General features: G+C 53.3%; 1 protein-coding gene across 2 annotated transcripts in view; it reads left to right on the top strand.

Moving 5' to 3' along the window:
- PRDM16 (PR domain containing 16) overlaps positions 1-12928 on the top strand; it is a 509116-nt gene that overhangs the window by 470306 nt on the left and 25882 nt on the right. For both annotated transcript variants that reach the window (XM_006885814.1, XM_006885813.1), the window contains exons 8-9: positions 1303-1456; positions 8668-10084. In XM_006885814.1, coding sequence (XP_006885876.1) covers positions 1303-1456; positions 8668-10084 — 1571 coding nt within the window. The remainder of the gene's footprint in view (positions 1-1302; positions 1457-8667; positions 10085-12928) is intronic.

Here is a 12928-nt window from a genome sequence, read left to right as displayed (position 1 = left end):
AGCCTTGGGGTGCAGACAGGAGAGTGTGGACACCTGCCCATGACACACACACACAGCCTTGGGGTGCAGACAGGAGAGTGTGGACACTTGTCCATCACCCACACATGGCCTCAGGGTGCACACCAGAGAGTGTGGATACCTGCTGATCACCCGCATGCATGGCCTTGGGGTGCAGACAAGTGGATAATCCATGCAGACACAGCTCATACACCCGCCCAGTCCAGGCAAACACAAAGTATATAGTGGAGACAGGTGAGCATGCCCCTGCCCTGCTTACACGTGTACTTGACCTCAGCATGCAGACGGGCCAGAGTGTGCTTCCCTGCTGCTCACAGGCACGCATGGCCTGAAGGTACACACAAGCCAGTGTGTGCTCCTGTCACACACATGCAGAGTCATGCCCGACTCACACACACTCACATGTATATACACATGCACACACACACTGCAGGTGCAGGCACGTTACCTCATATGACTCCCCCGTTCATGCATGAGCATCACCTCCAGGTGAGGTGATCCTGTCACGCTCCTGCTACCCTGCGGTAAAAATTCAAATGAGATGTCACAATGTGGTTGTGACAGCCTCTGATGTCACTGGGGTCCTTCTCTTGGCTGCAGAGGAAAGGACACCCCAGAGAGTCATGTTACATGGCTCAGGAGAAGTAGGGCCGGGGCCAGAACCCAGCCTTCCCCAGCCCAGCAGGAAGAAGGCTGCCAGAGAACAGGCCTAACTGACTAATAGCGACCTGGAGCTCTGAGTCCTAAGTTTCCCAGCCACTCTCTGCATTCTTGTATCAATGCATCCCTGTGGTCAGAGTCTTAGCCTTCCCAGGACTTACTGAATTGGAAGGGGGGCAGGGAGGGTTGTGTCTGCAATAGTGGCTCAGTGGTAGAATTATCGTCCTCCACGCACGAGGCCCGGGTTTGATTCCCAGCCTCCTCATGCATAGATACTACCCGTTTGTCATTGGAGGCTCCTCCTGTGCAGCTCTGATGCCGAACAGATTTCAGCAGAGCTTTCTGGGCTACGCAGAAAGACCTAGAGATCTGTTCCCAAAACCTCAGTCTGTGAAAACTTATGACAGCGTAGGCCAGTCAGCAAGAGGTGAAAGGCGTGGTGCTGGAGCGAGCATCATTCTGTTCCGTGGTGCGTGAGGTACCCAAGTTGTTGGCAGCATTTATGAGGAAGCCTAGACAGGTGAGGCTCTTTGGTCAGAGGGTGGGTCAGTCACACAGCACAGCCGGCTGAGGGATGGCCAGGGTGTCCCAGTGGACACGCCCCTCATGGCATCTACCTCCCAGGTGTTCACAGACCCCAGCAACCTGCAGCGGCACATCCGGTCGCAGCACGTGGGCGCGCGGGCGCACGCCTGCCCTGACTGCGGGAAGACCTTCGCCACGTCCTCGGGCCTCAAGCAGCACAAGCACATCCACAGCACCGTCAAGCCCTTCATATGTAAGTCGTCCCCACTGGCCTGCTGCTCAGGCGACCCTGTGCCCAGCCCTCCCCTCTACCCACCGCCATGCACGAGACACTGGGTTCAGAAAGCCTCGGTGCAGCCAGGTCCTGCTCAGCTGTGTGCAGCCCAGCCCTGAGCTGCTCACTCTGTGCTTGGTCTCGGTTCTCAGCCCTTCCTCCCTCCTGGCTCCTCCCCTTTGTCCCCCCCACCCCCTCCCCCGCAGTAGCCGGCAAGAGGCGCTGGTGAGCATGGAGAGGGACCTTCTTTGCACCCATTGTCCTGCACAATGGGCCACTACCTCTTCCCCATTCCTGTCCTTTTCACTCCATCACATCTCACCCCTGAACCCCAAAGGGCTCTCCCACTGCCTGCCACATAGCCACTCTAGCCGAAGTTTGCTGAGTGTGTATTTCTCAACCCACAGTGTCATTTTGAGGCATCTGGCTGTGCCAGGCACTGTCCCAGGAAATAGAGACAACTATAATTAAAGGTGCCCTCCCCAGCGAGCTGCCAGGCTAGTGGGCAGAGGCAGCTGATGGGCGCAGTGTGACAGGGACAACAAATAGCAACAATAGGCCTGGGGGAGGTCAGAGGGTTAAGGAGTTCAGGGGGGCAAGGATGTGAGGTTAAGGGTCTCTGGAGACCACAGTGCAGAGTTGAGGGCTCCTAGATGGCAGTGCAGGGCCAGGGGACCTGGGTCAGCATTATGGGGTTAAGGAACTCAGGGGACAGTGGTGCGGGGTTGAGGGCTCAGAGGACAATGATGTGGGGTTAAGTGACTCTGGTGGGTAAAGGGCTCCAGACACAGGAGTTAAAGGACTCAAGAGCAGCATCCAGGGTTAAGGGTTTAGGGGCCCAGCCGAGCAAGGACCAGGCACTTGGGAGAAAGGGGTATGGGGTTAAGTGGCCCAAAGGACAGCAGGTGAAGGGACTCTGAGAATGGGGGTGCAGCCTCACAAGGCCTGAGGAAGAGGGGTGCAGGGTGGCTGGGTTTAGGGGACACCAGTGTGAGGTTGATGGGCTCAAGTGCAGTAGTTCAGGATTATGGGGTCCAGAGAAGGCCACGCTGACTCCCAGGTGGGCACCACTCATGTCGAATGAAGCTCATGTTAGAAAAGACTGAAAATAGGTGCTGAGTGAGGCAATATGGGTATCCAGGGAAGAGGGTCCAGGCAGCAGGCTGCAAGGCCAAGGGCAAGTGTGTTTGAAGACGAGTGGAGAATCTTCAGCAAAGTCATAGGTCACAGGGTCAGGCTACAGGGCCTTGCAGGGCGGCGAGAGGCTGGGCCCTGCTTCCTAGCAAGTTTGGGGTCCCCAGAAGGTTCCTGGCTGCCATACCTGCCAAGTCATCATTTCACGGAAGCATTATCCCAAATCATCATTCCCATACTTTATCCCATGACATCCCTCTAAAATCTTATGGCAGATGTGGGTGCTGGTGTCCTCTCCACCTGACAGAGGAGGAAACTGGTGTATCAGGACACCCAGGAATAGGTTGGGGAGGTGCTCCAGCCACTCGGAATCAATGACATCCATGAGGCACCCTCCCTGGGAGAAATGACCTTGGGAGCTCGGGGACCCCGAGTTGGAATATTCATACTAATGTGGGTGCCTCTGACCCAAGGAGGCGATTCTGACTGGTGGAGTCTCTGCCTGGTAACTGGGCCCTGGCCATGTTGTGTCCCACAGTTGTGAGCTGGGACTCTGTCCCCTCCCACCCCCCATGTGTGCAAAATTCAGGCTGCCTGTTAGAAAGAACTCAGATCCCTGCACACTGGGCCTCCAGACAAGGAAACAATAGAAAGAAAGAGGGGGTCCCACTGACCCCCGAGAGCTTATGTTCTTCTTACCCACTGCCTCCATGACCATGAGCCACAGACAGGGGACAGCTGAGAAGGACAGGACAGCATCACAGCCCTGCATGGCCTGGGAAGCTTCTCTGGGGAGACCGGAAATGAAACTAGGGGTGTGGGAAGCCTCCCAGTGCCTCACTCTGCGGAAAGGGGCCCTGAGCGCCTTCAATCATAGTGTAGAGGTTCAAAGTAAGCTTAGAATCAGGAAAACCGTCCACAGGCTTAGCACTTCTGCCTTTCTGGGCACGCAAACAAGTCTTTTTAAGTCAGTTGGATCATAGTCATGCTGTAGGTTCCAGGAACCACAGCGTTCTGGAAGGTTCTGAGCCCTTGTTTCCACGACACTGCACTCTCCCCATGTGTGTGTAGAGAGAGGATGGGAGGATGCGGACTCCTGAGCCAGACCTGCCGGTATCGGTAGCGGTTCATCTCTGGTCTGAACTCCAAGTTCACGTCTGTGCCTTGGTTCTTTGCTAAGGATGAAGTTAAAGGGGAAACCCCACACTTGGCCAGGTCACTTCTGCAAACACTTCATTCAGCGGAGTGATGTGTGGTGTGGGCCCCCGTGCCCCTTCAAGCCACAGTGGAGCATGTGAGATGAGAAGGGCTTGGCCAGACTTGGACAGGAGGCATGCACACACCAAGAGGCCACCAGACCACTCAGCACTTTCCACAGAGTGAGTGGCCATCGGCCTCTTAAGAATGGACAAGCAGCAGGTGCAGGCTCTCACACACTTCTGTGCCCACCTACTGGTGGCCCCATGCACAACTATGGGACTCAAAGATCACCCTCAAATACCAGGAAGACCCCCTAATCCTTACATGGCTGACCACCTAGACAGAAGTGCCCTAGCCCCTCAGGCAAGGCCATAGCCGTTAGGGAGTTCAGTTGTACGTGCAGGTATGTTTGCATGGGTATGAGTGTGTCCAAACATGGAGGAAGGCAATGTTCTTATGGGCAATTTCCAGGAAAGCACTTTCATTGGAGTATATGTGTGCCAGTGTGTGAACACTCCTCATGCACATGTGTGTGAGAGAATGTGAATGTGTGAGCATATGTGTATACACGGTGTGCATGTGTGTGCATATGTGGATGCATGGATGTGAATGTGTGTGCATATGTCTATCCATGGGTGTGTATGCATGAATGTATATGTGTGTGCATATGTGTATGCATGGTGTGCATGTGTGCATCCATGGGAGTGCATGTGTATGCATGGGTGTGCATATGTGTATCCATGGTTGTGCATGCATGAATGTGAATGTGTGTACACATATGGGTGCATGGATGTAAATGTGTGCATATGTGTATCCATGGGTATGCATGCATGTGTGTGCATATGAGTATGCATGGTGTACATGTGTGTGTATGGATGTGAATGTGTGTGCATATGTCTATCCATTGGTGTGCATGCATGAATGTATATGTGTGTCCATATGTGTATGCATGGTGTGCATGTGTGTATCCATGGGAGTGCATGTGTATGCATGGGTGTGCTTATGTGTATCCATGGTTGTGCATGCATATATGTATGCATGGGTGTGCATGGATGTAAATGTGTGTGCATATATCTATCCATGGGTGTGCATGCATGAATGTGCATGTGTGTGTATGAGTATGTATGGTGTGCATGTGTGTGCATGGATGTAAATGTGTGTGCATATGTCTATCCATGGGTGTGCATGCATGGATGTGCATGTGTGTGCATGCATGAATGTGCATGTGTGTGCATATGAGTATGCATGGATGTGCATGTGTATGCATGGACGTGTGTGTGTGTGTGTGTAGCTGTGTAATTGTGTAGTGAGTGTGTGAGTATGCATGTGAGTGGCACATGGAGGGGGAAAGTCTCTTCTTGACCACTTTACAGACAGGTCCCTTATTTGGACTCAGTCTGAGTATACGCATGTATAACTGTTTGTGAGAGTGTGTGAATGTGAGGCTGATGTCTGTGTACGCGAGTGGATGTGTGCTCGTGTGTTAGCATTGTGTGTGGGTGTGTGAATGTTTGTGTGAGAGTGGATAAATGTTAAGGGGTATGAGAGTCTGATGGCTGCGTGTATGTGTGAATGTGTGTGTATTGGTGTATGGATGTGTGAACGGGCACAGGTGAGAACAGGTGTGAGCGTGAGTGCGTGTGAGAGGGTGTGTGTATGAGCATATGCCTGTGTATGTATACATTCATGCACACATCACAGGGGAAGGAGACTGCTGGCCAGGAGTGAGCCCCCGTCCAAGGGTCCTTGTCAGGCCCAGGACTCCCTCTGCCCCTGCAGGCATCAAGACCTTTCATGATGCCAAGCCCACCTCTCTCTGTCCTCAGCATCCAGACCACCTCTTCCTCCATTGCTGAGCCTCCTCCCTGGAGAGCTTGGTGTCCCTGAGGCCTTCTGTGGCCCCCACACCAGGAGCCCAGCATGTGGGGAGACTGTGGGCGCTGAGAGTTCCCCAGGGCAGAAGCCAGCTCCGAGCTGAGGAGGTGCTGGAGCTGTGCTGTGGCCGGGTGCAGCGAGGCCTGCTTGCGTGGCCAGCGCCAACAGAGCCGCGGCCTCACTCTCCTCCCTGACGGTATTTATAGGCCATCCCTGCAGAGTGGCTCCTCACAGCTAGCAGCCTCCCCAAAAAGGGTAGATTTGATTAAATGAGGCAAAGTTCTTCTCCTCTCAGCCTTGAAAACATCCCGCCATGCCAGACAGCCAGGAAGGCCGAGCGGCTAATATAAATAGATATTGTGATTAGAGAGCATGGTAATCGCAGAGAAAAGGCTCCCAGCAAGCATAGCATGACATCAGCTGACCGAGGACTGCGGTGAGCAAGGAACACGCTGGAATCATTGTTTCCACTGGGGCTGCTTTTAGGAAGCAAATTGCCCTGCAGAGAGATACATACACACACTGTGCGTGCATGTGCCAGAGAATGTATGCATGTGTGTGTACACTGCGTGTGTTGTGCACGTTTGGGTGTGCATTCACATGTGTGTATTGTGTCTGGACATGTGCATTAATGTGATTAGATCTGTGCATGAGTGTATATGCTACAGTACGTGCCAATACATGTGTGCTTGCATGTACTATGTGTGAGTGTGTGTTAGCACAACTATGTGTGTGCATGCATTGTGTATTGTGATTTGCATGAATGTATGTGAGGAGTGTGTGTGTGTGTTTTGTATGTGCACATGTGTGCCTTGTGTGTATGTAGTATTAATATTGTTGAGACCATGTTCTGTGTATGTTGTGTGTGCATGTGTGTGCTGTGTGCATGTGTGCATACAGATATGTTTGTGGGGAGTAGTGTCTGTTGTATGTGCATGCACATGCAAATTGGGTGTTGTGAGTGTGAGTGCATGTGTGGTCTGTGTGTGTATCCATTTTTGTATTGTGTGTGTTATGGGTCTGGGTGTGGTGAGTCTTGTATGTATGCATGTGTGACTGTGTGTAGACTGTGTGTATTGTGAGTATACGTTATATTGGTGCATCTGTGTCTCTGCCTACATGTGTGTACTGTGTGTTTGTGCATGTGGGTCTGTGTATGTGTGCAAGTGTGTGTGTGAAAGTATTGCTCTGTATGTGTGTGTTTGCATATGTATGTGCGTTGTATATGTTCCTCTCTGCCTTGTTAGAAAAATAGGATAAAAGAGCAAAGCTAGTCATAAGTTGAAAATTCAGCTGTCATTGGGGAAAATGGCCATGACGAGGTCTTCCTAGTCACTGCGTCCTAATGTCTGGCTCAGCTGGCACAGCCCTCTCTGATCAGGAAGAGTTTTCATGTTCACCAAGCAGAGCCAAGCACAGCCTCTTTCATCTCAAACAGGGACGAGCGTAGTAGGGAGCAGGATTTTAGCTTTCTCAAATACAGTCAATCTCCTTCCCCAGGGCCCCCTGACTGGGGCTAACTGCTCTCCTCCCACCTGCTGTCCCTAGCAAACCATCGCCAAGTCCTGGCCAAGAGCCAGAGTGCCCCCACCACAGCCCCGACTCAGATACCTCCTAAGAAGCTCCCAGAATGGTCCCTGTCTCCAGCATTGCTGTATCACTCCTGAGGCCACCCCACCCAGGATGCAGCTTGCAGGGCCTGGGACAAAGAGTGGAAGGAAAGTGGGTGTGGGATGCTGCCAACCTCTTGAGGCAGCAGAACTAGTGTGGGTGGTTGTGGCTTGCTCTCTTGCTATTGGCACAGCCTTGACTGGAGTGGACGACATGGCAGGGCTGGGGCAAGCAGACATTGAGGAGAACTGGCCACATTGCCGAGCTGGCAGCCACCAGGCCCAGGCCCAGCCTACCCAGTGTGAAGACTGGCTGTCCCAAGTGACTTCCAAAGACTTTCATACTGGGAAGGGAGGGGAGTGAATTTTTTTTTTGTTTTCTTTTTTTAAATTTTATTTTATTATTTTTTATGTGTATACCGTCAAATTAGATCTGACTGGTACAGGACGAGATTGTCCCGCCTTCTCCAGCAGAGCATCTGGTGGATTTGAACCACACACCTCTGGGATTGCAGTGCAGCTTCTTGCCACTAGGCCACCAGAGCTCCCTGGGAGTGAATTTTAAAAACCAAAATAATAATAATAATAATAATAATAATAATAATAATAATAATAATAATAATAATAATAATAAAAAACAACCAGTGATTACCACACAGAAAAGATAAGAAAGACTTTCATGCCCAGGTAAGAAGTATTGGGGAAGGAGCCACACACACAGCACTACTGTCTGGATTTAGAGGCCAAGACACGATGGCATTAAGCCAGCCCAGGAAACCTAAGGGGAAAATAGAAGGGTTCTTATCACTCTACTGAGACCTGTCTGAGCCTTGTCTCTTGTCCACTGTGCCACCCCAAAGACAGCCGTCCCAGAGCGGGTTTGTGCTGGTCACCAGAGGGCAGCCCCAGGAAGGGCACACATCACACACGCATACGCATGTGCAGTGTACTCAGGCACAGGTGCATGTACACATATGCACATCTGTGAAGCCATATCTATATGCACACGTTCACCTGTGTGCAAGCAGTTTGTATGCACAGAAACATTCACACCCCAGAACCTGCACGAATGCACAAAGACAGTATACACCATGCACACATGAGCATGCACTCTGCACACTCACATATTTGCACATGCCTGCGTGCACATTTGCACACACAAGTGTGGACACACTCCTAGCGCACTCTGTACGTGCACTGACGCATGCATACTCATTAGCATACTACGCAAACGCATGCGCACGTGCGCGCGCACACTGTCTAACTTCTGGATGCTACGAGTCAGGAGCTCCCGTCCCGCATGCCCTCCATGCCTGCGGTTTCTTGGTAATTTCATATGGTGTTTGTCGTTGCTTTCTGCTGATGTTTTAGGTGAGGTCTGCCACAAGTCCTACACGCAGTTCTCCAACCTGTGCCGGCACAAGCGCATGCACGCCGACTGCCGAACGCAGATCAAGTGCAAGGACTGCGGGCAGATGTTCAGCACTACCTCCTCCCTCAACAAGCACCGGCGCTTCTGCGAGGGCAAGAACCATTACGCACCCGGCAGCATCTTCGCGCCTGGCCTGCCCTTGACCCCCAGCCCCATGATGGACAAGGCCAAGCCTGCTCCCAACCTCAACCACACCGGCCTGGGCTTTGGCGAGTACTTCCCCTCCAGGCCGCACCCTGGCGGGCTGCCCTTCTCCACAGCGCCCCCAGCCTTTCCTGCGCTCACACCGGGCTTCCCGGGCATTTTCCCGCCCTCCTTGTACCCACGGCCACCTTTGCTACCTCCCACGCCCCTGCTCAAGAGCCCCCTCAACCACACCCAGGACGCCAAGCTCCCCAGTCCCCTGGGGAACCCCGCGCTGCCCCTGGTCTCCGCGGTCAGCAACAGTGGCCAGGGCGCCACCACGGCCCCCGGGGTGGACGAGAAGTTTGAGGGCAGCCTGGAGGAGGTCTACGTGGAGAAACTCAAGACCAGGCACAGCGACATGTCGGATGGCAGCGACTTTGAGGACATCAACACCACCACGGGGACGGATCTGGACACCACCACGGGGACCGGCTCAGACCTGGACAGCGATGTGGACAGCGACCGCGACAGGGCCAAAGAAAAGAGCAAGACAGCCGAGGGCAAGGCCGAGTTTGGGGGTGGCCCCACGCCCCCAGGGGCCCCTAACAGTGTGGGTGAGGTGCCGGTCTTCTACTCTCAGCACTCCTTCTTCCCACCACCGGAGGAACAGCTACTGAGCGCCTCGGGGGCCGCTGGCGACTCCATCAAGGCCATAGCCTCCATCGCGGAGAAGTACTTCGGGCCTGGCTTCATGGGCATGCAGGAGAAGAAGCTGGGCTCCTTACCCTACCACTCCGTGTTCCCCTTCCAGTTCCTGCCCAACTTCCCCCACTCCTTGTACCCCTTCACGGACCGCACCCTCGCCCACAACCTGCTGGTCAAGGCCGAACCCAAATCGCCCCGGGATGCCCTGAAGACAGGAGGCCCCAGTGCCGAGTGCCCCTTTGACCTCACCACCAAACCCAAAGAGGCCAAGCCCGTGTTGCCCGCGCCCAAGCTCCCCACTGCCCCGGCATCAGGCGAGGAGCAGCCTCTGGACCTGAGCATCGGCAGCCGGGCCCGGGCCAGCCAGAACGGAGGGGGCCGGGAGCCCCGGAAGAACCACGTCTACGGTGAACGCAAGCTGGGTGCTGGTGAGGGGCTGCCCAAGGCATCCCCTGCTCAGCTGCCCCAGCAGCCTTCCCTGCACTATGCCAAGCCCTCGCCCTTCTTCATGGACCCAATCTACAGGTACCAACACGCCCACCTTGTGCTCCCAGGGTCCCTGGCCCCTCTGCTGCCCTGCCTGCCTCTGCCCTCACTGCTCCCAGGAGCCTCTGCTCCTACCCCAAAGCAGGGACTGCAGGTCATGTGCCTGACCACCTGTTAGGACACCCACTTACTAAGCTGCTCCCTCCACCATTCCAGACTCAGGGTACCCCTGACTATGGCAGTCTCCACACTCCAGAGGTGAGGCCTGGCTTGACCCATTCCCTGGCCAGAGTGTGGTCAAGGAGGTGTCTCTGAACACATAGACCCCTGGGAACTGAGTTCTTGGATCCTCCCAGGCCCTCAGCACCCTCCTCTGCACCCCACCCCATGTCTTACCTGAATCAGCTCCCCACCACTCACAGTCCCACCCTGCTCTTTCTTCCAAACACCTTTTCTGCTTCCTGAGATCCTTGCTTCCTTTAGGCTGCTCTGAGACACCCCCAGTCCTGGGACACAGGGGCCTTTCTCTTGGCCCCTGAGACATCAGGAAGAACTAGTCCATGGCTGGGTGGAGGGGCAGGACGAGGCCAGAAGAGGAAGGCAGGAGGGCATTTGGGAGCTTGGGAAAGCCAGCCTCTGATACCTTCCCTTGTGAAGCTAGTTTGTAACCCTATCCCCTCATCTGGGTGGGCTTTGACGCTCCGTAGGATCTGGGGGGGGGGGGGTGTTGAAAAGCAAACGGTCTGAAAAAAAAGAAAAGCAAACGGTCTGGTGGGGAAAGCTCTTGGCCTTACGTGTGTGCTTGACTGGCAGCACGAGGATCCTTCCAGGTGAGTGGAGCTCCGAGAGTCTGCTGGGCTTGGGGAGTAGAGATGAGATACAAAGCAGACAGGCAGTGGGACATGACAGCCATGCGGCAAAAGGACACGTGCAATCTGGACCACACCCCTGTGGAGAGAGTACACGAGTGCACATGCATGCACACTGTACAGAAATGTCAGTCACCTGTGAGCGTGAGGCCAGCAGAGCAGGGACCCAAAATTCCAAGGAGGGGCCCCAGGAAGGAGACCCTACCTGCTTGTGTCCACACTAGAAGTCGCTGTCTAGGATAGGGTGGCAGAAACGACAGCAGACCCCCAGACCAGGAACTCCAGTTGTATGTAATGAGGCTGAGGAACCACCATTTATTTCTAGACCATGAACACACCACGCAGGACCCAAGCTCATACCAAGTGAGTTTATTGTTAGATGCCATCGAGACTGCTCTGCCTCATCGCCACCTTATGTACAACAGAAGAGGATGGGTCTCGGTCACGTTCATGGGCACGCTCAAGTCCATTGTTGCAGCCACAATATCCACCCATCCCATTGCCAGTCTCTTCTTTGAGCTAATTCTCTGCTCTACCAAACGTGGTGTTAACGCTCTTGTACTTGGTCTTGATGACATATCCGAACGAAGCAAGGTGGAGTTGTGTCTTTCCTGCTTCTAAGGAACATTCTGGCTGCACTTTTTCGGGGACAAACTTGCTGACTTTTCTGACAGCTCATAGTCATTTCAATATTCTTCTCAGTCGCTGCAATTCAAAGGCATCAATTCTTCTTTCGTCTCCATTTTCATTGTTCAGCTTTCCCATACATACAAGGCAATGAAAAGACCATTACTTTGGTCAGGCATTCCTTACTCATTAAATTGGCATCTTTGTTTGCTCTTTAACACTTTAAAAAGATCTTTGGCAGATTGACCCATTGCCGTACTTCATTAAGTGTCTAAGTGCTACTTCCTTGGGCATTGATTATGGGTCTAAGTAAAAGGAAAACCTTAGCAATGATCTCTTCTCCGTCTATCATAATATTGCTTGTAGGCCCTGTTGTAAAGATTTTTGTTTTCCTTTAAATTTACTTCTTTTGTGTGTGTCTTCTTGTGGTGAAATGCAATCTCTAGAAGGCTGGAGTCTTTGGCTTTCATCAGTAAGTGCTTCAAGTCTTCTATGTGTCCAGTGAGCAAGGTTGTGTCATCTGCACATTGCAGGCTGTTAATGTGTCTCTTTCCAATCTTGATGCCGTGTTCTCAGATTGGTTGCACAGCATACGGGTTGACTAAGCGCAGTGTAAGGGTACAGCCTGCCTCACACCTTTTCCAACATTAAGCCAGGTCTGTGTCTGCTGCCAGACTGTATTGCCCGAGAGAGACCTGGCACTGGGTCATTCTGAGCAGCATGGACAATGCCCCCAGCTGGGTCTTTACAAACACACTGTTTGTGATGTCCTTGAGACAGTGACCAGGATGCACTGAGAACCCACCTGGCTTGCCTTTAACCAGCACTCTGGGGGGAGCATGACCACCAGAGAGGCTAAGGGAACACATGCCAGTAAAGAGTCTCCAAAAATCTGTCAGGAACAGGAGGCAGCTGTGACATGGAGAGAGGATACCCAGCTGTACCCTCAGTGCAGCATGCAGGCCAGGTGTGGAAGACCCAAGTGGATGACAGAGGGAAGCCAGGCCTCATGGTCAGGGCCCACAGACACGCAAGATGGTTTGCTTCCACTTTCTTCCTCTCTCTCCCTCTGGCCACTCCTAGCTCCTTCCTCTCCATGCCCCTGCCTTGTCCCTCACTTTGCCCTTTGGTGCACCCCTTTCTTTGGGGACATTCTCTTTTGGATGTGGTGCAGGGCCTTGGCTATGGGGCCCTGGAGCAAAGGTCAGGCCAAAGGTGGCGCCCAGCCTCCAGCCTCAAAGGTGCTGGCCTCCCTAGTTGTGGAGTGCCTATGGAGGCCTGGAATTCTGGCTGCTTCAGTGTCAACACTGGGGCTCTGCCTTGATGCAAGTCGCCATCAACAAATCGTTTGCTCTCAGAAAACAAGACGAGGGGTGTGAGGGTGAGC

Source organism: Elephantulus edwardii, unplaced genomic scaffold, assembly GCF_000299155.1.
Source record: "Elephantulus edwardii isolate Elephantulus edwardi_28Jun2011 unplaced genomic scaffold, EleEdw1.0 scaffold00045, whole genome shotgun sequence".
NCBI lineage: Eukaryota > Metazoa > Chordata > Mammalia > Macroscelidea > Macroscelididae > Elephantulus > Elephantulus edwardii.
Note: the sequence above shows the minus strand (reverse complement) of the source record. Positions and strands in the feature narration are given on the sequence as shown.